General features: G+C 37.5%; 1 protein-coding gene across 2 annotated transcripts; it reads right to left on the reverse strand.

The window, feature by feature from the left end:
- Positions 1–1,778: 1,778 nt before the first annotated feature.
- LOC309706205 (inter-alpha-trypsin inhibitor heavy chain H3-like) lies at positions 1,779–25,380 on the reverse strand (the record flags this gene model as incomplete). 2 transcript variants are annotated; one of them, XM_082532513.1, is made up of 25 exons in its annotated part: positions 1,779–2,774; positions 2,874–2,958; positions 3,032–3,180; positions 4,162–4,330; positions 4,472–4,579; positions 4,981–5,052; positions 5,656–5,703; positions 5,903–5,968; positions 9,408–9,440; positions 10,509–10,541; positions 12,045–12,095; positions 12,448–12,522; positions 15,691–15,923; positions 16,938–17,059; positions 17,155–17,334; positions 17,444–17,625; positions 17,803–17,913; positions 18,010–18,178; positions 19,473–19,589; positions 19,712–19,840; positions 23,645–23,755; positions 23,852–24,014; positions 24,320–24,424; positions 24,552–24,712; positions 25,309–25,380. In XM_082532513.1, the coding sequence occupies 25 exons, from the start codon at positions 25,378–25,380 to the stop codon at positions 2,660–2,662; spliced, it is 2,859 nt and encodes a 952-aa protein (XP_082388639.1). In that variant the 3' UTR covers positions 1,779–2,659. The 2 variants fall into 2 exon arrangements, with proteins under 2 accessions (XP_082388639.1, XP_082388640.1); XM_082532514.1 differs by lacking the exon at positions 5,656–5,703.

Here is a 25,380-nt window from a genome sequence, read left to right on the forward strand (position 1 = left end):
TTTTGGTTTGTATCATGAAGAGACAGGTGCATGCAGAGCTACAAGCTGGTGTTGTTGCATTCTTTACATTGAAAGGACTAAGATGCTTGGTAGAAAGCACTAAGACAGTAAGAAGTATATAAATAATACCTTTTTTACTGTCAATTCTGTGCAAAGGAGTAATGTTGGAAGGTAAAGTGGCACCACACATTTTCTACTGAGTAATTACCGTTATTGCAAATCTTGATATATATATATATATATATATATATATATATATATATATATATATATATATATATGTATATTTCAAGACATTAAATACGAGGTTATACGAGTCATTCATATAAACCTTTTTTTCTGTTAATGTTGGTAACAGGTAGAAAAGTATGAAGGAGCATTAGTAATATATTAGTAATATATATTATTGATCATATTGATCATTATTGAGAATACAGTTTTCCGTCTGACTTTCTATCCCATCTTTTTAATGTCCTTAAAGTCCTCTCCACACTCTGTTTATGTGCTAAGAAATAACCTCCTTCTTACTAAAACCGATTCTGAAGTACGATCTCATTAACCCAACTACACAAGACGTTTTGCAGAGGGTAAAGCAGCCATGACAGTTTGCTTGATACAACAACTGTAACATTCAGATTTCTTTTTCTCAAAATAGAATTACAACTTTAATCTTGAAACTTCAATTTTATTCTCAAAATGATAAATAATATTTTTCTTCTTAATGTGGCCTAATACTCCATCATAGGAAAGACATTTTCCTCATTTTACTTTGAGTTATTTAACTTATTTCACAGTTAATATAAATCTTTCTTTTATAGCTTAGCTTATAACAAAGAAAACTCTAGTCTAGGTGTTGGAGTAAAAAACCTTAGTAAACAGAACCAATCAGTGCAAAGTTTAAAAAGACTGAAGAGACTGCTTAAACTTTTCTTTAGGAGTTAGATATGTCACTGTATTTCTTGGTCAGTCTTGGACACATCACCCAGTTTGGACTGGTGTGAATAAGTGACCAACGAACTAAATAAGGCCACACATTCTAAGGAGGAGAGGCCAGGGCCCCCTATAAAAACATGGAGGCTCCAGTCAACATAACATAACAACACAAATAAAATAGCCTCTACACATTTAACAGAATATTCATGCTCACAGTATTCAAGTTAAAGTTGACAGATTATATGAGCTAGGCTGTATGTTATATAACATATATGTCATGGTTCTATTGTGAACCAAAGTCTAACGTTTTGTTAGACTTTGGTTCCACTCCACTGATTAAAATAGCTGCCTTTCCGCACCAGTTGTGGTAGAGATGCATGCTGGGAATTTTTTTATTTTTTATCTTAACTTAATCTCAGTCATTTGTGCAAAATGTCCTTTAACCTGTTGTCATCAAATATGGAGGAGCTAAGATAAGGCATATTAGAATATCTTGAAAGTAAGAAGATGAAAGACTACTCCTTCCCATTTAGTACTTTAGTTTTCTTTATATGCAGTTTTATTTTAAACTGTAAATCTGAGCATTATATATACATATGTTTTGGGAAACTATAAACAATGACCAAAAGGTAATAATAACAGTAAAAATTATAACAATTTATTTAGTAGTTGCAGTATTAGAAGTACTCATCATTTAAACTTGTGTTTAATTTTCCTAAGACTTCTAAACTGGTCCATTGTTTGAGTTAGGTGCCTCCTTATGCAGGAATAGGTCAGTGTTAAGTGGCTATAGAAAATATAACAAAAAAAGCATTTCTTTGAAAATAGTCAAGTAATACTGGACATAAATGAGCGAAAAAGGAGCCAATGTCCAAAGGAAAACTTTGAAACTTCAAAAAACCCAGTGAACCGTTGCTATTAATGTTGAAAATTTACAAGAAAGTCTAGCTCTCTCCTTGAAAAGAAAATACAAAGAAACAAGGGTGGCTCGAATGTGTTTTGAATTTCTTGTACATCAACCTCCCCAGCAGGAGGGGCTTATAGCTGTTGTACAGAAGAGCTCGCAAACAAGGTTAGGGAATAGTTTGGATTCTTTATTCATTCGCTTGATATCCATTCCATAAACTGTTCTGAGGAAGTCATGAAATTATGCAAGAAAAATAACAGCATTATATTTGTCAGAGATCCTTGAATCAAGTCAGCCTCATTACATGTCATTTGCAGTTTGAGGCTAAAGACAAAACAGAAGAAATGTTTTAAAAAGTTTTCTCTCTCAATGTTCTGGTACTTAACCAGGATTCAGAAATATTTGAAATTGTTATTTATAAGCAAACCTTCTACAATCCAACTCTCTTCCAGATCAGCCAGCAAAGCTGATTAACATTTAGCTATAACAATATGATTACTGTAGTTTAAACTTATAAAATTAATTTTTTTATTTTTCAACGAATTTAAAAAATAAAGGTGTAGAAGTATGCCTATTATTGTCATCTCAACTGCATTTGTGTCATTTTGGACGCTATGTTAATGGCAGATGGTGGTAATCATAAATCCTGATTTATGTATGTTATTTTTAATTGGTAATGCTGTCTGACACTAGATCCACATTCACAGTTATATTTCTACATGTTGGAAACAGATGGAAAGAAAGTTTCCACAATATATGTTTTTGCCTTGTTTTCCTTTTAAATTAAAGATTTTTCAAATAAATCAACATATTTGCCAGTTAAAGCTGTGTAATGACAAACTGGAACAGTGGTCTCTGCAGGGCAGAGTCAGCAGACGTGAGCCAACACTTCATTGTGACAGGAGAAGCAAAGCTGTAGTCAACAACCATCTCCCTACAAAAGAAAGAATAAAGAGATCATTAATCTTTGTAGAAATGGCTGGATTCTAAAGCAAAACAAAAACATAAATACAAAAAAGAAAAGAATATATACCCAGTAACGTCTGCCTCCTGGTTTTTAATCTTTAGTTTTCTGACAGGAGCTTGCTGTACCTCCTCATAAACTGCAGCCTCTACAGCTGGAAAGAGAGAGTGAAGCAACATTGAAAACCAATGCAGCAAGGACACACACACACACAGCTTTTCACTCACCTAAAAGTCCTTCAGCATTGTTGTCCGAGGGACGCTGTCTTAAAACTGGCCAAAGGATTTTTGGACCATTGTTCTCATGAACTATGATGACCATTCGCATGTCTCCAGTGGCAACGTCTATTTCGTTGTTGCGCACAATCACTGTCACACTGGAAAAACATGGAGTTACTCAACTTTTTTTTAAAGCTGTATAAAGCACCTGCACAGATCATGCTACTTGGATGAATTTAGCCTGCTCTGATTAAACAGCAGTGCAGTGCATAAAGTACAGGGACTTTAATGTTAGCATCTTTTGTAAAAGTGAATTTATGACAGTCAATTCATGACAAACTCTACTTCATGTCTGCCCCTGCCATTTTCATTCTGTACTTCAGTTCATGGCCTGAACAAATAATTATTTGCATCCATCAATGCATTTTCTTCCACTTATCCATGATAGGAGCTGGAGCCTATTCCTGAGAGTTGGGGTACACCCAGGATAGGTCCTCAGTCTGACACAGTGCTGGCTTGGTTTCTAATAAGTAAACTTAAGTCTGTAAATAAATATAAGTGTATGGCTTGTAGTCTACCTCAGCATAAAAAGTGAAGATCTGTATGCACTCGTCTGCCTGTATTCTCGTGCATTTGGGCTTTACTCAAATCCACTCATGTGAGAAACAATCATGTTCCTGCTTTCGCTTTCCTTTTCTGAGCCAGCTAATCTCTGTTCTGTGTGTTTTAAATCTCACAGCCTCTTATCATTTTGCTTTTCGGACTCCTTCATGTGACCCACCTCTTCCAATTGCTTTACCTCATCCACCATTCGCATGTACCCTCCTAACATTGACTCTGATCTGTTACACTATGTCTAATCACCAAATAGCTTATAATTCATACTCTTTACTTATAAATCTTACCGGTGCTTTCAAACGATCTGTCCTTACTAAAATCACATCCCATCTGTTCAATAATCAACACAAAATAAAAAACAAACTTTTTAGGGGTTTCAGCCTCAGAGATGTCAGCTAACATATATAGGTGCTGAGAGAGACAGTCTTCTCATGTAAATCTTGGTAACACAGGTGAATAAGGTCACACATCTGTGCTTAAAGCTGAGAGCACGAGTCTCGACCATGATAATACAACATCACCTTCCAGCTGTAATGCGATCCTGTCCAGTGTAATATGTCACTGTCTGTCCATCTCGTACAGTGACCCAGTTGGTGTCGATCTCAACATGTTGGCTGTCTTTGACGTGTATGAAAATTCTGCTGAAGCCTCCATTTGTAACTGAATCAAGCTCACCATTTACAGACAGTTCTAGAAGAAAAGAGAAATGCTCATCTTATACCACAAACTGGAGTTTTCATATGAAAAATAACAATGGGGAAGAAAAATATTCGTTTATATTACACTGAAAAGAAAAAAAAAATTAGGATGGAAAAAGCTAACACTACTGACCCCTGCTGGGATAGTGAAGAAGTTTAAGGCGGACAGGTCCACTGACATCAAAGCATAGTGGAACAGTCTGGTTCTCAGCTTTTAGCAAAAACCTGTGGAGTACAGGAACTAGAGATACAGAGGTACACAGTGTTAGAACATTTTTAGTGAAATTAAATATTCACCCCAGGTTTTCTACCCAAAATGTGCTTTATAACCCCTGAGCCAGGAATCCAAAAAATACACAATTGTTCATACATACTATGCAGAGCCTGATTTATATAACATATTATTCTTACAATTTTGTTTGCTTTTCTTTTTGTTTTATGGTTAATGAAGAGATTTGAAAAACAGCCCATGTTTGGAGTTTCCTTCCAGAAAAAAAGTATGTAATTTGCTGCATATCTGAGTACATCATGGGTTGTTTGGAACTTGCAATACAAAAAAAGCAAACAAACAAAAGAAACCAAACCAAAACAATTACTATTATTTTTTTTATCAACCTGAATGACATCAAGGCAATACAATACCATCAGTGGATTCCAGAGTAGTAGTATCACGTGAAAGATGAACAACAGCAGGTTGGACATCAGGGAGAACAACTGTAAATACATTTAATCACATACACTAATATTTTAAGTCTTTATGTTGCATATTGAGTTTATAAACACATCCTGATACTAACCACTGCTTTAAATAAATAAATAAAGACACGTATATATTGAGTCTCACAACTCAGTGTCAGTCTGTAAACATAGTTTGTACATAAATTCTAATTTTTGCACTTCAACTTGTTAGAAATGTTGTTGACAAACATTATCAAAGACAGCTCCTACACTGGTTTTGACCTGTTCAACCTGCTTCACTCAGGGAAACACTACAGATGCAGCGTAAATAGTTTCTTCCAAAAAGCCATAACCACGCTGCACTGACAATACAATACCACCTCCCAATCCAAGGACTACCCTCTACACCCAGACTACACTCTTTACCATCACTACTGTGTAATATTTAATTAACGTGCAATAACCAACACAGTAAATATATAACCCTATTTGTTTTTCCCCCATTATATATTTATACATTTGATGTTTTTTGAATACTGTTCATATGTATATAGTGCTGCAAAATACTGTTAATCTAAAGCAGCAGTTACATAAACCTTGCATTGGGTGACGGACTAATAAATTTGTTAAGCACTTCACCTGGTGCAAGGTATCCTCTCCCTCCTCTGGGGGTGTGCTGTTCCATGACTAAAAATAAACAGTAACATATAAGAAGGAAATATCTGCTTTTATGAAATACTATTTTTTGCATGTTTTTGTAAAAGAGTACATTTGAAAAAATAATAAATAAAAATAAAAAATTGGTAGTTACCAATACTGTTAATCTAAAGCAGCAGATGCATAAACCTTGCATTGGGTGATCTAATAAATTTGTTAAGCACTTCACCTGCTCCAGGATGTCCAATCTCTCCTCTCTCTCCTCTCTCTCCTCTGGGGGTGTGCTGTTGCATGACTAAAAAGAAACAGTAACATATAAGAAGGAAATATCTGTTTTTATTATATACTTTTGTATGTTTTTGTAAGAGTACATTTGAAAATTCAGGGATAATATTAATGATTATATTTTAGCATTGACAATATGATTTTAATTAAACAGCTTGCACATACTGGTGTATTAATTATTCCATTAAACAGATTTGTTTTGGTAGTTACCAATACTGTTAATTTTATGGTAGCAATTACATGAACCTTGCATCAGGTGATGGTCTATTACATTTGTTAAGCACTGTACCTCGACCAGAGAATCCTTTTTCAGGTGAATTCTGTACATTACGTGACTTAAATAAGAATAGACAATCGGACTTCTACCGGATTGCAGAAGTTGGAACAGTTTGTTGCCAGGATGGGACGGGTCCTTCAGTATCTGCGCTGCTCTAGTCCGTCATCTCCTGGTTGCATTTATACCCTAGTGGAGGTCCCTTAAGAGGACTATTAATCATGTGACTCATCACATGAGCCAAAGTGTGAAAAAGGCATGGGTCATAATCACAAGAGGTTTTTGGGTTAAACCACTGTGGGACCTTGCTTCACCTGATGCTAGATGTAAGTGGGGCGTGAGCTGGGAAGGGATCTCAAAGCTGGTTTGTAGGTGGCAGACAGTTGGTGTTGTAAGCAACCCCCTCTGTTCAAAGATGGTCATTCACAGTAGACATAAATAGCTTCTTTTACTCCTCTTTCAGATTATCTGTCTTCTGTTTCCAAAATGTGAACATTGCCATCCTTGACAGAGTGACCTTTGACCTTTAGATCCAGTTGTACAGCCAAGTCTTGTCCCATCAAGATGGCTCTTCTATGTCATGTGTTTATAGTATGGCTGTTTGGATTCTGTGATGTAGAGGTGTGGCTGGGTCTGAAGTGGACTGGGATGTCATGCTTGGTGAAAATTCTCATTTGGTTCTAGAACTCAATACGTTTCTCAGATGAAAGGTGAAACATCTTCAAGAAACTTAAAGAAGTCCATTAACTTAGATTCCAAGCTCCTTAGACTACCATGACCTGGATGACTGAGAACCTACCCCATTAGCCTTTTGCAGGTAGTTGTAAAAATTTACCATAGTCTCCGATAGTATTACAGGTACATTATCCCATTAATAAACTGAAAAAAATAAATAAAAACATTCTGAACGGTCTTCAATTTAGAAGTATCCTTAGAGGTTCTAAGGTTCTAAGCCTGATCAGAAATGGCCCCAGTGGAAGGGTGGCTGTTTTATGAAAGGGAAACAGAGAGGCAGACAACCATTCACACTGACATTCACACCTATGGACAGTTTAAGTTTAAAATAATCAGTTAATCCAACCCTGCCAACTGCATGTCCTTGGACTGTGGGAGGAACCTGGAGAGGACTAGGGCTGCCACAAACGATTATTTTGATAATCAACTAGTCACCAATTATTTTTGCGATTAGTCGACTAATCAGATCATACATCCATTGGACATAAAACATACAGCTTATTGCACCAGCAGCATCTGCTCTTATATAACTATCATTAGCTTACAGCTTTAAGTGTTTAAGGTATGTGCTAAATAAAAATAAAGACAAGATGATAGTTTGTTAAATTTTAATGAAATTTGCAGATTGTTTCGGTGAAGTTTAATAAACTTCTTACTATCTAAAATATAACGGGACACCGGAGTATATTCTCGAGCATCTCACACTTCTGATAATCAGTCGTCTGCTTATTCAGCTGTGTAAAAACTATAATTTTAATCTCAGCCAAACCGATTTACTCAGGAACAAATAAAATACTAAAAAAAAAGGCCAAACAATAACATTTTTAAGTTATCTAAGTGACTTATGTATGTTTAACCTGAGTAGCGAAAGACAGCGGTGGGTTTGAAAACGATTTGCCGGGAGTCCAGTGTTCTCACGGGCTCGAGTGCGCCTTGCCCCCAGCTAGGAAAACGTCGGAGCGCTTTTGAAAATATGTGGTGTCTTGATAAACTGAGCAGATATTTGAGGTTTACACAGCTACATTCTCGCCTGAAAATATGTTAAACGTTTATTTTGTGACCCAGAGAGAATAATAAGAGTAATATTAAAACTAACTAGCTGCCGCCATTGTTGGAAACTGAGCTGGCCTGCGCTATGAATTCTGGGACACAACTTCTTCTTCTTTGGTGTTTAACGGCAGCTGGCATCCTTGTACATGCAGTGCTGCCATCTTCTGTTTCAGTCCGTTATTACACTCCTAAATCTTATTACTGCGTCTTTTCGGATCATACGAAAGCTTCAAACGACGAGTCGACTATTAAATCAGTCGTCGACGATTTTGATAGTCGACGTAATCGTGACTAGTCGACTAATCGTGGCAGCCCTAGAGAGAACCCACACAAACATGAGAAGAACACACACACACACACACACACACACACACACACACACACACACACACACACACATATATATATATATATATATATATATATATAGAGAGAGAGAGAGAGAGAGAGAGATAAACATGCATTTATATAGAACTTGCTGACAACATTAGTACAGCACTCTATATTAGTCATGTTTTCTCACAGTATCTAGTTTATTAGTTAGCATGCATTTATATATTGTAATGAATAAGTCAGTACAAACTTTAGTAGTAATTATATCTTAATAGAGCACCTGCATTATGTGCCACAACATACCTCAATGTTGCAAATCATGAATGCTAATGACTCATAAAACAACAAAATAATGAACAAATTGATTAATTAAAATTAAGAAACATATTCATTTATATTTATATATAAATAAACCCAAAGCAATCGTGACTAAAATAAAGTTAAAAAAGAGGACAAGAAACCATCTTGAATCTACAAGAAAAAGTATTGTAGATTCAAGATGGTTTCTTGTAAAAACACAATAAAAATAGAATATTGTATGAATTGATATGTTTTTTTTTTATGTAAAATGTTTCTCATTAAGAGTCTGTTTCTGTGTTAGGCCTCTTTGTGTTCCCATTTTATTTTTGTAGTCTTTTGTCTATTATGCTTTGTATTCAGCTTTACTTCCCTTGTCTTATCCCTGATTAAGTTTAGCTGTGCTAGCCTTGTGTTTCCATTTTACAATGATTGCTCTCAGTGTCTGGGATAATGTTTGTTCATTGTTGTGCTGCACTGCTGTCTTTAGTGTTTATTCTGCCAATTTGTTCCCAGATCCTTCCTTGTGTTTTCCCCATTATTTCTAGTGCTCTATACTGGACTGCCATTTATATAGAGCTTACTGACAACAGCCTATGTTACTCATGTTTTCTGCCTGTAACTAGTTTAATAGTTAGTACAAGTTTAATTATATTGTATTTTTTTGTATTTACATAGTTAAGATAGTTAATTTATTTAGTACAAACTTAAGCAGGAGTTACATCATAATAGAAAAGCTGCAATATTTGTCACATCATACCTTGACGGCCAATATTCTTTCCTTTTAAGATTCCTGAAATAACAAAAACAAATTGATAACATGAAATTAAGAAACATGTTCATTTATTACTTGCCAAAATAAAGTAATAAACAAGGTCCCTTTTTCTTGTCAATTCATACACGTTTTTCATTCAATTCAGTGCAATTCAGATTTATGTATTGACGTTGAATACATTTAAACAACACGAATTACATACACCAATATTTAAAATCCTTATGTTGCATATTGATTTAATAAACACACCCTGAAACTAACCCATGCTTTAAATAAATAAAAACACGTATTATATTGAATCTCAAAACTCAGTGTCAGGTTTGTAGTGATGGGAAGTTCAGCTTTTCAGAGAGCTGGCTCTTGTGACACGGCTCCCAAACGGGTCTTAATTTATTATTATCTATAGCCTCATATTTTAGCCCTACTTGGCAAAGATGGATGCTTTGTGTGTTTATAAAACCTTTTGCATTCATTGTTTTTATGAGAAGCCTTATAATTGCCTAATTTTGTTGTTCTGTTGCAAAAGCAGGTATTCTTACTTTTGTTTAATATTTTCATGAAAATTTTCATTTTAATTTAACACAAAAACAAAACACTGCAAAAAGGTTTTTTCACATAACAGAAACAGAACCAAACTCAGTAGCCGAACAGTATTTCATCAGTGTAGGTTGACATTGCAGTGTCTCCTCTTAGTTAGTTAGTCATCTGCTTCTTCTTTAAAGTGCAGCCAGTTGCTGCTTTATTTATGTGTGTCAATCATATTTATGTGTTTTCACACTCTTCTCCTCGACGCTGTCTACCATCTCACTCACTGACTGAGGGGTAGGGACGTGCGGAACGATCCAGAAAATTCGATACTTTTACGTTTGAATTTTTACGTTTTACACTCTGTAATATAATATCTTAAAAATGAAAGTTTAAGCAAAAAAGTCAGTAATTTCCAGTTAAAATGTTAATGAAAAGCTCTACGGCTGTGAATCCTTCATCAGAAGAATAGACGTTAGGAAACCCAGTAAACTACGCATTAACAACCTTAAGCAGCAATTACATAATATTAAAGCAGCTGCAGTATGTGTCACATCATACCTTGTACGGCACGAGTACGTGTGTTTGAGATTCCTGAAACAACAAAAACACAAATTGATAACATGAAATTAAGAAACATGTTTATTTCGATTTATATATAATACTTAACTAGCCGAATGGCCCAAAATAATACACAAGGTCCCTTTTTCTTGTTCCCACACAGCAAGGAGGTCTGGCCCGGATCTGGTATCAAGCCGGCACTGCTGACCGACCTCTGGCATGATAGGACGTATGTCATCCAGACATGGGCCAGGCCTGGCAGAGATGGCACTGTCTATGTGATGGCATGGCATCGATTGTGGTTTGGGTTCTGTGGCCCAGGCTCATAGAAAACAGGTCTTCCCTGGATCCAGCATCAAGCTGGCACTTCTGACTGACCGGTGTCATGGTAGGGTGTTTGTCAACCAATGTGGGCGACCTCTGGCAATGTTGGCACTATTTATGTTCCTATTTTCCTATTTTAGTTAGAAGACCCAAATGCCATGTTGCAGCCAAATGCCATGTTGTAGCCAATGTTTCAAGTGCAGGTTTGACAGGTTTGTGAGGAAGCACTCAGTTTAGAGAAAGTGTGTGATTGGCTGAATGTGGCCTGTTGTATGGAGCATTTTGAGTAATCTGGGAAACTAGAAAAGTGCTATATAAGAGTCAGTCCATTCACTTATGAACAGAGTTTTGTCATGTTACTTTTGCACTGTTTTGCATGTTCCAGGACATTATTACATGGCTTGATTAAGGTACACATTAGGCCGACATCTGGGGCCAGACCTGAAACTGTTCTGTGCAGTGTGTCTACAACTGGCCCATGGCTGCACACAACTTACACATGGCCCACATACCGCAAAGAATGACGGCCCTTTGGTGGCCCAGACCAGGTTTACCAGAGGTTGTCCACACATGGGCCAGCACAGGACCACCAGTGTGTCTGCAACTGGCCTTGTGCTGGCCTATGTCTGGGCCACATCTGGCAAACCAGATCTGGGCCACCAAAGGGCCGTCATCCTTTGCGGTATGTGGGCCATGTGTAAGCACATTTTGTGGGCCAGATCCGGGCTATACCAATTTTGCTATGTGGGTTGATTCAAACATGTTTTTTTTTAGTAAAAATGTGTTAATTCAATTCATTGCAATGCAATTTAATGTATATATTGTTAAATTTCAACAACAGTTGCTTCACAGCACTGTATATTGTTAGATTATTCACACAGGTTTTGTCTTACTTTTATTATCCTTTTTTTTTTAATCATTAGAACAACTGAATTAGAAGGTAGTTCAGTTTCTTGAACATTGAACTTATAGAGACTAGAGTTTGAGAAATCTGTTAAAAGCTAGTTTTAAAAATGACTGAATTAACTGAACTTCTCAGAGAAGTCATAATTTTCAAGAACTAAACTTATTTTTCTGTTCAGGAATGTGAGTTAATTATGTTACCTTGGCATTAAAAAAAGGTTTTGGTAGTTACAATTCTGTTAATTTAGAGCAGCCGTTACATAAACCTTGCATTGGGTGATGGTCTAATAAATTTGTTTAGCACTGTACCTGATAAACTGTATCCTCCATAGCCTCCAATGGATTGTTTGTTCATCACATCTGTGATTAGAAACAGTAACATTTAGGAATCTGTTATTTTCTTTAAAAAATGTTTTAGGGTACGGTACAGTTGCCAATCTATGTCTGTGTAGGTTCGCAGTCATCCAGATCATGATAATCTAAGGAGACTGGAAGGAAAAGTTACTGGACTTCTTTAAGTTTCTTGAAGACATTTCATCTGAGTAACGTCTTCAGTTCTAAAATCAAATGGTGGATAGTCCCAGATAGTTAAACCCTATCGAGGTCGCTTAAGAGGACTATGTATCATGTGACTCATCACACAAGTGTGAAAAAGGCATGGGTCATTATCACTAGAGGTTTGGGGTGAAACCATTGTGGCATCTAACCTCACCTGACGCAAGACGTGAGTGATGGTTGAGTTGCCTGGAAACGGGTCTCCATACTGGATTGTCGTGAATAACCCCTCCTGTTCAAAGATAGTTGTTGACAGTGAACATAAATGGCTGCTTTCATTCCTCTTTCAGATTATCTATTGTCTTCTCCTTCCAAAATGTGAACATTGGTATCCTCGACAGAGTGACCTTTGACCTATAGATCCAGATGTACAGCCAAGTCTTTTCCTGTCAAGGTGGTTCTTCTGTGTTGTGCATTTTTTAGAGTGGGTGTTGAGATTCTCCAATGTTGAGGTCAGTGTTTGTGTTCTACCCATTATTCCTAGTGCTCTAGACTGGATAACCATTTATATAGAGCTTACTTACAGCAGTCTATAGCTGTGTCCCAAAACATCGGCTGCATCCTTCGGAGGCCGCATTTGAAGGCCGATTACGTCACAGCCAGGCAACGAAGGCTGTCCCAATTCGTCGACTCCTTCAAATGCGGCCGACAAATAAATCACTCCAGCCGGCGAGAGCAGCGGACTCCCGACTTCATCGTTTTCAGACCCCCCCTCTTTCGCTACTCAGGTTAAACATGATATATAAGTCACTCTGATAACTTAAAAATGTAATTTTTTACCCTTTTTCTGTGTTTTATTTGTTCCGGAGTAAATCGGTTTGGCTGAGATCAAAGTTATTAGATTAAATAAAACTTTCTTAATAATTAACTTTATTAATTCCTCCGGAATTTTCACAGAGCTGAATAAACGTCAAACAGAAAACTGATTAAACAGAAGTGTGAGACAGGCGAGAATTTACGCCAGTGTCCTGTTATATTTTAGATAGCAAGGAGCAGACGGACGAGTTTATTAAACTCCACCGAAACAGCGGTAATGCAAATCTGAAGGCTAGACCGTCCCATTTCACAGCCTCGCACTTCCGGCCTTCTTGGTCTTCGAAGGACCCGGCCCACGTAGACCGCGAAGGCCGGGTCCCCCGAAGGATGCAGCTGACATTTTGGGACACAGCTTGTAAGTGTCACAGAAATGGCTTATGTATAAAGAAGTTTAATAGATGGTTCCAGCAGTTAAAATGTTCTTGCTTGTACGTTTCTGTGGTCAATATTGTAGTTTTGTTACACCGCTATTATCGCGAGGTTTGGGCGTGATAGTATAGGCTGTGAGCCCACGTTTAATAATCACGCTAAGGAGTCCAGCGAGCTATCTGCAAAGGCCGGGTTAGTCTACCAGCTGTACAAGGTATTTGTCATTTGCCATAACTGTATTGTAATATTGTGAAAATTTGTAATGTATGGTATTCTAATTATTTTATGTTTTAATTTAGAATGCACAAGACTGTAAAGGTATTCTTTTAGGACCTCCAAAGTGGCAGGTGGCCACGGGGTAATTTTTGTTGTTAAAGCACAAGTGTTACTTTTGATAGACTGAAGCGCTTAAAGCCTTTGTGTTTTATGTTTGTAGTTTTCACGGCGTTCAATAAATGCAGCGAAGCGCCCGTCTTGAAGAAGCTGTGCCTGTGTTGTCATTTCGGAGTTACACAGCTTATGTTAGTCATGTGTTGTGGGGCGTGGTCTGCGGTGCTGGACGCACCTGCACAGCATCCATAATCACACCTGCTGTGTTAAAACACAGTGAATTGGGGTTTGGGGCTGAGTTGTAAGCTGCGTTGAATGTGGTGTGATGTGCAATATAGATGGCTCTGAACGACAATCTCTGGACCCGCTGTATCACACTGTTAGGGTGCCTGGGTCGTCGACCCAGTGTTTTGTGTTTTTGGTTCTTTGATTTTGTTTATTTCATTATATTATGGGTTATAGGTTTATTCTTAGTTCAGGTTTTCTGTGTGGGTTTTGTTAGAGTTTTAGTGTTCTGGTTTTCTGTCTGTTATCCATAGTTGCTGTCTCCCCGGGTCAAGTCTGCATCTCTGTGTTATGTTTCCTGTTTTACTTTGAAAGTACTTGTCTCATGTTAATGTCTCTGGTTTTGCTGCCTTTGTCTCGTTAGGCCTGATTTGCCCCAGCTGTGTTTCCCTCCTGTTTCCCATTCCCTGATTGCTACCTCTGTGTATTTAAGCCCTGTGTTTCTCTTTGTCTGTGTTGTGATCTACCCTCATCTTGCTGTGTGTTCTGTTTGCGTAAACCTATTTTGTATTCTCAGTTTTGTTATCCTTTTAAGTTCAGCATTAAAGCTGTGTTTTGTAGTTTACGTTTGTCTCCGGAGTCTGCACTTTGGGTCCTTTCCTGCCTGCACACAGCTATTTCATAACACACACCATATCATGTTTTCTAACAGTACCTAGTTTATTAGTTAGTATAGGTTTACTTATATAGTGTATTTATAGTTATTAAGTTAGTACAACCTCAAGCAGTAATTACATCATATTAAAGCAGCTGCAGTATGTGTGGCCCGGATGCACTGTCTACATTGGCTGTCTCTCACCCTTTTTCAACCCTCTTTCAGTAAATATTCTCAGTTGTGGTTATTATGTGTGAGTTTTGATGTTTGAAGTTTAGAACTTTTAGTTTCTTTTCTTAATTTTTGTAATCATAGTGATGCCTCTGTTCCCGGTCTGCACTGGTTAGTATCTATCAATAGTGGTCCAAGGAAGGAACAGTGGTGAACCAGCGATGGGGCCATGGGCGGCCTAGGATCACTGAGAAATGTGGGGAACAAAGACTGGCATGTGTGGTTCGATTTAACAGATGAGCTACTGTGGCTCAAAGTTCATCCTAGCTCTGATAGAAAGGTATTACAATACTCAGTGGATGGCAGTTTGATGCGCATTGGGTTTTTCCTTAACTTGACAATGACGTTAGTCTACTCACCCAGGCGACTACTAGTTAATCAGTTAATCCAACCCTGCCAACTGCATGTCCTTGGACTGTGGGAGGAACCTGGAGAGGACTAGGGCTGCCACAAACGATTATTTTGATAATCGACTAGTCACCAATTATTTTTTTGATTAGTCGACTAATCAGATCATACATCCATTGGACATAAAACGTACAGCTTATTGCACCAGCATGCATCTGCTCTTATATAACTATCATTAGCTTACAGCTTTAAGCGTTTAAGGTATGTGCTAAATAAAAATAAAGACAAGATGATAGTCAGGGCATGGCAGTTTGATGCATATGTTTTTTTTCCCCTTAACTTGACAATGACATTAGTCTGAGGGCTAAAAGTAGAGATTATGAGGCATTTCATTTATTTCAGTCTTTTTGTGTTTGTGATACTCACCAGATGAACCGCGACTACTAGGAGCCAAATAATGTCTTGAAAAGGAGTGATCTACACGGGGCTGCCATCTCTGTGGTGTTTCACCTTCCTTTGGTTTATGAAGCACATCTGTGTTCTCTCCTGGAGGCTTTGTGACCACCATAGATGTGAGAGGAGTCACAAAACTGTACTTCAGTGACAGCTCCAAAGCCTCCTTCTTTACTTTCTCTTTCTCCGGTCCCGATAACTGAAGCCTGTGCCACAAAATATTAAATAAATATGAACATTAAGAAAGAATTAAATGTGCACTTGATAACTTCTGCATGTCCTTGGCCCATCTTGAGTGTTTTTAAAGTACTGCTGTATAGGTGGAATTTTTAGAAAATGGAAAGATTAGATTTTGTGATTCTAATCATAAAAATTGATAAAACAATAATTTGTGTGTAATATTATCACACAAATGGTGACAACAGTGAGTTCATGTGCCACACTTCTTTTTAAAGCTGGTCCTCATTTCCAGATCAACGGAAAAATTTACTGATACATTCAATAGAATGTAAAATATAGGTTTTTAGGTCATCGGCTGCCTGCTAATATGAAACAAATTTTCAAGACAGGTTAGCCTCAAACAGAGCTATGCAATTTGAAATGTGTTTTGTTTCTGTAATGAATCATTTCAGTCATGACTTGTTTACTGAACTGTGTTTATGGTAGTTTTCATGATAGAATCTTTTACCATTAGCTACTTTCAGCCACTCCCTTATTCACAAGCTGGTCCACATTTTATGATCGGGCAGCTTTTTATCATCATCATCACCATCATCTTTATTTATAAAGTACTTTAAAAACAACCACAGGTGACAAAAAGTGCTGACATTAGAACTAAATAATACAATTAGATGAGGTATAAATAAAACCCAAATAAAAGAAGGAAAAAAGTAAAATAATTAATTAGTTAGTTAATAAATGGTTTAATTCAAAGAGAAACTAAGTCTCACTACAGTCAAAAGCCAGCTTTTTATGCAGCTTTTTATGCCAAATACCCCAAGGGATTTGTGACTCCTCTCAGAATCAAACCTGGGGTCTTTGCTCCTTAGAAACGTGTATAAAGCTGGTCAAAATAAGGAAATTACTGTAAATATGTTACCTCAGGGAAATTATTAAATAACTTTGGCCTTTTCTAAAAGCCCAACTTTATTGTACATTTGACCATTAAATAAACTGTTAGGAACAGTCAAATGAGGAAAGATGGCATATATCATACTCACTCTTTGTCTAGTAGCTGCTTAACTGTGAGGTACGCCCAAACCCTCTGGATACGGTCATCAGACACTGTTCCAGTGGATTCCACGGTTTTATTTGATTTAGAGAATATTATTCTTCTATTACTCTGTAACAATTCAAATGCAATGTAATGTCAGTATAGATACAGGGAAAACAGTTTAAGAAAATGACAACTGATGAGTCCTGCAAATCTATTTTTACCGAAATGGCCACAACTTGAGGGGTGAAGGTTTCAATATTGTTATCTGTGATCTCACCGGCCACCACAATCTCAGAACCATTATAATACTGGCTGAAGTTAGTCTGGGTTAGATTGGTCCCACCAACATAGATCATTGTCACGTCTGTTAATAGAGGTGTGGCCACCTCTTCATAGAAACCCTGTTGATATACAATGTGGACATTATACAAACTATTCTTGTTTTTTCTTTCAATCCTCTGCGATTTTTAAATCACATCATAAGAGTATTTACTGTATAAGGAAAATTACCTTCAGCTGTAAATCAGCATCAGAGTCTTCATATATCCGCCGTGCCACACCATTATTTTGCAGCGACATTTTCTCAAGGAACTTAAAATCAACATCAAAACCAAAACCAAGACAGTACAGTGGGAATTTGCCTGCAATAGCTTGTCTTACATTTGACTGAATATTCTCCAGGTTTGTCACCCCTGAAAAGATGCAAGATATACCCAGATAGAGTCAGAAATAACAGTCTCAATAATGCTAAAAAAAAACTTGATAAAAAAGCTTAAAACATATAACTAAATTAAATACAGTGTTTAATCTAATCCCCTATTTCTTGAAGTATTCTTGCACATTTATGTAAATGTGTGCTTTATTATAACCTGAGGTTGGGTCTCCATCTGTAAGAAGTATCAGAATAGATGCTGAACCTTCTCTGCTATGATCATTCAGCATACGTGCTCCTTGCAACACTGCTTCATTTATATTTGTGGCTGAAATTCAACAACAAACAAACAAAGTTTCAGGCCAGACATTTTTCTGTCAAGTGTTCATATTCCATAATATATATGTTTACTGCAACTCCTCACATCCTCTAGCTTGTATATTGCTTGCAAAGTTTTTGGCGCTTTCCAGGTTTTTGCTGTTGGCCTGAACGAGTTCTCGCTTCCAGTGCAAAATGTTGCCATCAAAAGTGATCAGACCAAAGTGATCATCTTCTGCCAGATCATTCAAAATGTGGATTAATGCAGTCCTAGTCTGGGCAAAAACATGTTACATTTTTAAAGTGATTTAAACATATTGTATGTTTTAGAATTATAGAGTGAAAAACCACCACAAAAGTGTTGATAAAAAGTTCTTTCCCTTTTCCTGATTTCATATTTTTTCCATATTTGTCACAGTTGCATGTTAAAGATCATTAATTTAATTTTAACATTAGACATAGATGACCCAAGTAAATGCAAAATGTAGTTTTTAAATGATCATGATTTAAATTTTAAAAAATTACCTGTACCTGTTTCCATGTGTAAAAGTAATTGCTAACAAATATCAACAAACAACACATCAAGCCCTAAACTAATGAATCTTGAGAACACCTGAGAGACAAAGTTACTGAGATATATCAGTCTGTAAAAGATTATCTGTTTGTGCGTTGAAGCTCAAGCATACTAAAATTATGCCGCACGACAGTGGTCCAAAACACACAAGGAAGTCCACCTCTGAATTACTGAAAACAGAAATATATGAGTAAAACAAATAAACAATTCATGTCAGGACTTAAATCCCTTTAGATGCTTTGGCATGGCCTTAAACTGACCGTTGTAAACCCTCAAGTGTGGCTGAAAGAATTCTGCAAAGAAGAATGGTCCACAGCAATGTTAAAGACTCAGTGCAAGTTATCTCAAAGACTTGATCGTCTTTATCAAATCGAATTTAATTACTGGAGTCCAAGATAACAAAACAAACTGGAAAAACGTGAACTAAGCAGGCAGGCCGAACACATGGCAAGAAAGGAGGGAGAATGTGACGCTGAACAGAGGGAAACACAGACACTAAATACAAGAGAGAAAAAGGACAAAGAGGAAACACCTGAGAAACACAGCTGGCAACTAATGAAGCAGACAAGACGGGAGAGAAGCAAAACAGAACATGACACACAACAACAGGAGACTATCAAAGTAAAACAGGAAGTACAGGGAAAACACACACACACAGGCAGATATCCAAAACCAGAAACACTAAGTAAACTCAGGAGCATAAGCATACTAAACTAAACTAAGAAATAAACGATTCAGAGAAGATTGAAAAACCTCAACCTCAAAACAGTAAAAACAAACCACTGGGTCAACGACACAGGTAACCTAACAGGCGATACTTTTGGAAAATGTTTTTTCCAAAATAAATAAATTCATCATCATTTAAAAACAGCATTTTGTATTTACTTGGGTTGTCAGTATCTAATACTAAAATCACATAAATCTAAAGCACGTTGGTGTGATAAAGATGCAAAAATCAGGGAGGAGGGCAAATATAGGCCCTTCAAAGAATTTACCTGGAGTATTTTTCTGCCACTCATTGAGCCACTCTGATCAATAACAAAGACGACATTTTTTGGCACTCGAGGAAGATCAGATGGAGCAAAGTGATGAACAAAGTATCTGTCAGATTTCTAAGGAGCAGTGAGAAGAAGGTTCGTTGGTCAAAAGATAATTTAAGGAGCAGAAAAATATAATATTAATTCAGCATTTCTTTTTCTCTTTGTGTGTACATTGATAATTGACCAGGTTTTACCTTGATGTGTCCTAGTCCATTGTCCCTGTTGACATCATAAATAATAACTAGATCTCCATTCATACCCTGATCACTACAGCTGTCACACATCTTCTGTTGGTCAACTGTTGGATAGAAATACACCCACGCCTGGAAACAGAATGAATTTAATTCTTTAGACTCATGAGAGACAGAGAGGTCAGTGATTTTAATTTCTGTTTACTTGATAAAAAAAAAACTGTGTCCTTTCCTTCCAAACCTTTGATTGCATTCATCTGAAAGGTGAGAATGTACAAGCTCAATTTCAAAATATTCTGCACAATGTGTAAGATCTTAATATAAACAAAACTTTCAGACAACTTACACTCCATATTAAAGAATAAAGGTCAGCAGCTTAAAATTCAGTTTTCTAACAAGTCTAATTATACTAAAAAATATTTAGGTCTGACTGGTCATAAAAAGAGAAGCGGGGAATTTCAGCAGTAAAGATGGTCTCACCACTTTCTCAAAGACTGTCTAGGAAACTAGACAGTTATAATATGATCAGTGTTGGGTAAGTTACTTTAAAATAGTAACTTAGTTACATTACTAGTTACTTCTCTCAAAAGTAACTCAGTTACTTCAAGTTACTCGTTACTTTCAAAGTAACTAGTTACTAGGGAAAGTAACTTTGGTTTTACTCAGAATTCTCTTGTTAATGTGTTTCTTCCATAACGTTGCCAGTCTTCTAGCTTGCTTACTTGCCACAGTGCACTGTGCCACCTACCAATAGAAAGGAAAAGATAATGTGCATATTTCCACGAGAGAAATCCCACACCTGGACCGTCGTTGACTGTTGCCATGATTCTAGCCTACGTCACAACGTCATGTGCGCTTTTTACATCCAACACAAAAACTGCAGTCGTGGTGCTTTCGATTGTACTCAGAACTCTGAAATTCTGCCTTCTGAATAGGAAGATGTAGGCAACACCAGACTGCAGATGAGCTGCATACAGGGCTGGACTGGGACAGAAAATTGGCCCGGGTATTTTGACTAGAGACTGGCCCACCATTATAGGAAAAATCTTAAAGCCTTTGAATGAAAACACTGTTGTGACAGTGATGTACACTGTTTTGATGGTATATATGCATCAATCTATCAATCGTTTGTTGTAAGATTCAGATAATTATTTTTTAAAAGCTAGACATTTTAAATGATAATAAGAAAGAAAAGTATTTCCTTGTGCCCACCTCTCCCTGTTAATGCCCTACATGCCCCCCTGGCAACACTTTGCTAGATCCGCACCTGCACAGTTACCAGCTGTCAGCTACCTAAAAAAGGATCCTGGGGTTATTTGTCTCTCAGAAACAGTTCATAACTTCCCTTCAACTCATTCATGTTAACTAAAAGGTAAACCTGTTTCTCCATCACAGCTCTGATGATCCAGTAAGGACATCTCCTGGTTTCATCTTCATGTTTCCCTCTCACCAGATAACCAAACCGACATCATGACCAGCAGCTTTTTTGAACTGTGGCTCCAGCAAACATCAGCTGATACTAGAAATTAATATTAAATAAATTCTAACAACAGCTGATCAAGCTTAAACGTGCTGCTGTTGTTTACCGCGACATCCGCTGGTTTCCTCTTTCGGTGCAAAGTGAGCGATAAACAAACAAGAGAGCCGATCAGCTGATCATTGATCAGTTTTCATGATTGAAGTAGAAACAGGAGAGGGAGGTGGGAGAATGAGAGGAGAAGAGGCAGCTGTGCAGCAAAGACACAGAATAACTCCAGCTTTGTGCCTTTTTCATTGTAGCTGAATTACGGGACAAACTGTTCCTTTTCACCTCAATAATAAGAAACGCGTAATATTTTCTCTGAATACCAGGCGGGACGGTTGGCAACTCTAATAACTTATGAACAAAATAAAGTTCAACATCATTAACTTCATAGCACCCACCCAGCTGCATAGAAACTCCGTCATGCTAGCTAGCACGCAGTACGGAAAAAGTCAGAATAACGAAAATAAACTCCACCTAAACTTGGTTCATATCTGACCCAGAGAGACTGCAGGTCATAACTTCTTACCTGAAGTTACTTGGACCGGCGGCCGCCTCGGGTCTCTTTTCCTTCTGCGTCCCTTTACCTTCATCCACCTGCTGCCTCCACCACTTGCTAATGTTACTGAATCTTTGGAAGCTCCGCGATAGCCACCACACGAAGTAACGAGTAACGACCCTATCTAAATCCCAGTAACGAGTAACGCGTTCCTGATTTTGGCATAATAACTAGTTACCGTGCTCGTTACCACAATAATAACGTAGTTACTGTAACGCGTTACTTAATAACGCGTTAGTCCCAACACTGAATATGATATATTAAAAGATTCAGAATATAGAGACATATGTTTTTACTCAAGGACCAAATGTTTGAATCAATATTTTATCATTGTCCATTCAGTTGGCACCACATTTAAAATAGATGAGACTTTGTAGTAGCAATCCCTGCATGAGCTCAGGAACACTTGAGAAAACCATTGTCAGCTAATATGGTTTGTTGTTGTATACACAAATAAAAAAAAAATCAACAAGATTGTGAAACACTTATTTCTTATTTAATTTCTTATTTGAATTTCTTATTTCGTATTGAATGTGGACTGACGTGATAAGAAATGCAACTGCCATGTACACATGACATGGTTAACTTGTGTATTTGTACATTTCTGTTTCTACTTCAATCATGAAAACTGATCAATGATCAGCTGATCGGCTCTCTTGTTTGTTTATCGCTCACTTTGCACCGAAAGAGGAAACCAGCGGATGTCGCGCTAAACAACAGCAGCACGTTTAAGCTTGATCAGCTGTTGTTAGAATTTATTTAATATTAATTTCTAGTATCAGCTGATGTTTGCTGGAGCCACAGTTCAAAAAAGCTGCTGGTCATGATGTCGGTTTGGTTATCTGGTGAGAGGGAAACATGAAGATGAAACCAGGAGATGTCCTTACTGGATCATCAGAGCTGTGATGGAGAAACAGGTTTACCTTTTAGGTGACATGAATGAGTTGAAGGGAAGTTATGAACTGTTTCTGAGAGACAAATAACCCCAGGATCCTTTTTTAGGTAGCTGACAGCTGGTAACTGTGCAGGTGCGGATCTAGCAAAGTGTTGCCAGGGGGGCATGTAGGGCATTAACAGGGAGAGGTGGGCACAAGGAAATACTTTTCTTTCTTATTATCATTTAAAATGTCTAGCTTTTAAAAAATAATTATCTGAATCTTACAACAAACGATTGATAGATTGATGCATATATACCATCAAAACAGTGTACATCACTGTCACAACAGTGTTTTCATTCAAAGGCTTTAAGATTTTTCCTATAATGGTGGGCCAGTCTCTAGTCAAAATACCCGGGCCAATTTTCTGTCCCAGTCCAGCCCTGTATGCAGCTCATCTGCAGTCTGGTGTTGCCTACATCTTCCTATTCAGAAGGCAGAATTTCAGAGTTCTGAGTACAATCGAAAGCACCACGACTGCAGTTTTTGTGTTGGATGTAAAAAGCGCACATGACGTTGTGACGTAGGCTAGAATCATGGCAACAGTCAACGACGGTCCAGGTGTGGGATTTCTCTCGTGGAAATATGCACATTATCTTTTCCTTTCTATTGGTAGGTGGCACAGTGCACTGTGGCAAGTAAGCAAGCTAGAAGACTGGCAACGTTATGGAAGAAACACATTAACAAGAGAATTCTGAGTAAAACCAAAGTTACTTTCCCTAGTAACTAGTTACTTTGAAAGTAACGAGTAACTTGAAGTAACTGAGTTACTTTTGAGAGAAGTAACTAGTAATGTAACTAAGTTACTATTTTAAAGTAACTTACCCAACACTGCTGATAGTATCTATTTTATTGTCTGTTGTGACAGGACTTAGGTTCACTTAATGCTTTACAAAACTGAGATTTCCAATATACGGTACCTCTTTATCTGTGTGTGTTTTAGTGATGGCATTAGCGAGGGCTTTGGTGCTCAGGCCTCCTTTCACATCGATGAAACTGAAGCCAGCTTCCTCTTGAATGTGCACGTCCACCTGGTATTAAGTACAGTAAATATAAGATCTAGTCATGGCTTACCTCAGCATTGTTCTCCTAAACAATCACCGAACAGATAGCAATAAGACAGTCACCTTGAAGTCACTGACAGGCTGCATGGGTCGAGCATGAATTTGCAGCTCGTACTTGCCACGTGTTCGTTTCATTAATTCCTCATATGTGAGTTCAAAAGTGACCTTTTTGTGAGCAGCCACAGTTACAGAGGTCTTAAATTCCTCCAGAGTCCTTCCTACAGAACTATAGCAGAAACAATAATCATTTCCTTAAATAGAATGTCACAGCAGGTTATTGCTAAAATGAGAACATTAAAAAAACAGAACAAAAAACCCCCAAAGTGGGAAGAGGGGACATCTTCCCACACCCTTGTTTCAAACACCCTGCCTGTGATGGGGGTATCCAGGAGATTTGTGGTGTGCTTTGGCTTTGTCCCAGTTGGTCCTGTTGGACTTTCACCCTTTGGCCCATGGATCCCCCCCAAAAAACTTGTTTTGCGTGACTGAGAATTGTTTTTTTTATGTCAAGTTATGACTGAACTCAAATACCTGACAAGTCCAGCACTTTCACCACGGGACACAGCTTCAGAGTACTGTTGCTGAGCTTGCTCCTTAGCTTTCACAACACCATCATAAACTTGGCCATCGATAAACCTGGAGGACCAAGAGAAGCCCTGGTGTAAATACACACTATTGAGTATCCTGTAATTTGTTTTTCAGTATAGAATTCTTTATTTGCAAATGTCTCTGGATGGTTACACATTATTTTAACTTCACACACATTCGAAATTTACTGATGAAGGCATTCTTGGGAATCCGAACATGGAATTCAATTTCCTTTGACTCGTTCATACGATTGGCCACACGGCTTGTGATGACAGTGGTGGCATAACGACTGGTCACTGTGGAGTTTATGTGAAAGCTGTAGATGTCCCAGTCATCCTGAGCAAACACAGGAGGCACATTTTTAAAAAAGTGGCTTAGGTGATCTTATTGGTTGACCAAAGGTCAGATGTAAAAACAGATGAAAAACAATGTGTTGGTGGATGACATCAGTGAAATCTAATTGGTTTAACTGCAGTAACACCCCATTCTTTTTATTTTTCCTCTAGTTTTAACTATTACATTCTTTCCCTAAAGAGTTGATTTTCCAAAGTCAGAATAATATTACAATATTTAAGTTAAAAAAAGAATAGACAATAAATATTTACTTAATGGGACTTGGCATTTTTAACCTTAATTTAGAACTTACCAGTGCCGTTATCAATAGCAAGCTTTAACTATTAAAGTTTGCTCAAATTTCCTTTTGACTTCGACCCAGAGCAAGAATAAAGTAAATATGCAAACAGAGATTGATCAAAATTCCTTCAATTCACAAGACATTATGCGATCTTACTGTATATTAGTTAGCTAAAGACTTTAACCTTTTATTTTTGCCTCCTCAACATCCGTAATGCAAACATGCACACACACACATTTTTTTAGATTTTGGATTCTTGAAGTGGTTCTGTGGCCCTTTTTAAGTATTATTATCTTACCTTGTTTGGCAGTGTGGAGGCCAAAGACAGCAGCAGTCCAAAGAGAGTGATTTGCACCACACTTCTCTCCAT

The sequence above is a fragment of the Aulonocara stuartgranti genome (genome assembly GCF_965226115.1).
Source record: "Aulonocara stuartgranti genome assembly, chromosome: 5".
In the NCBI taxonomy this organism is placed as follows: Eukaryota; Metazoa; Chordata; class Actinopteri; order Cichliformes; family Cichlidae; genus Aulonocara; species Aulonocara stuartgranti.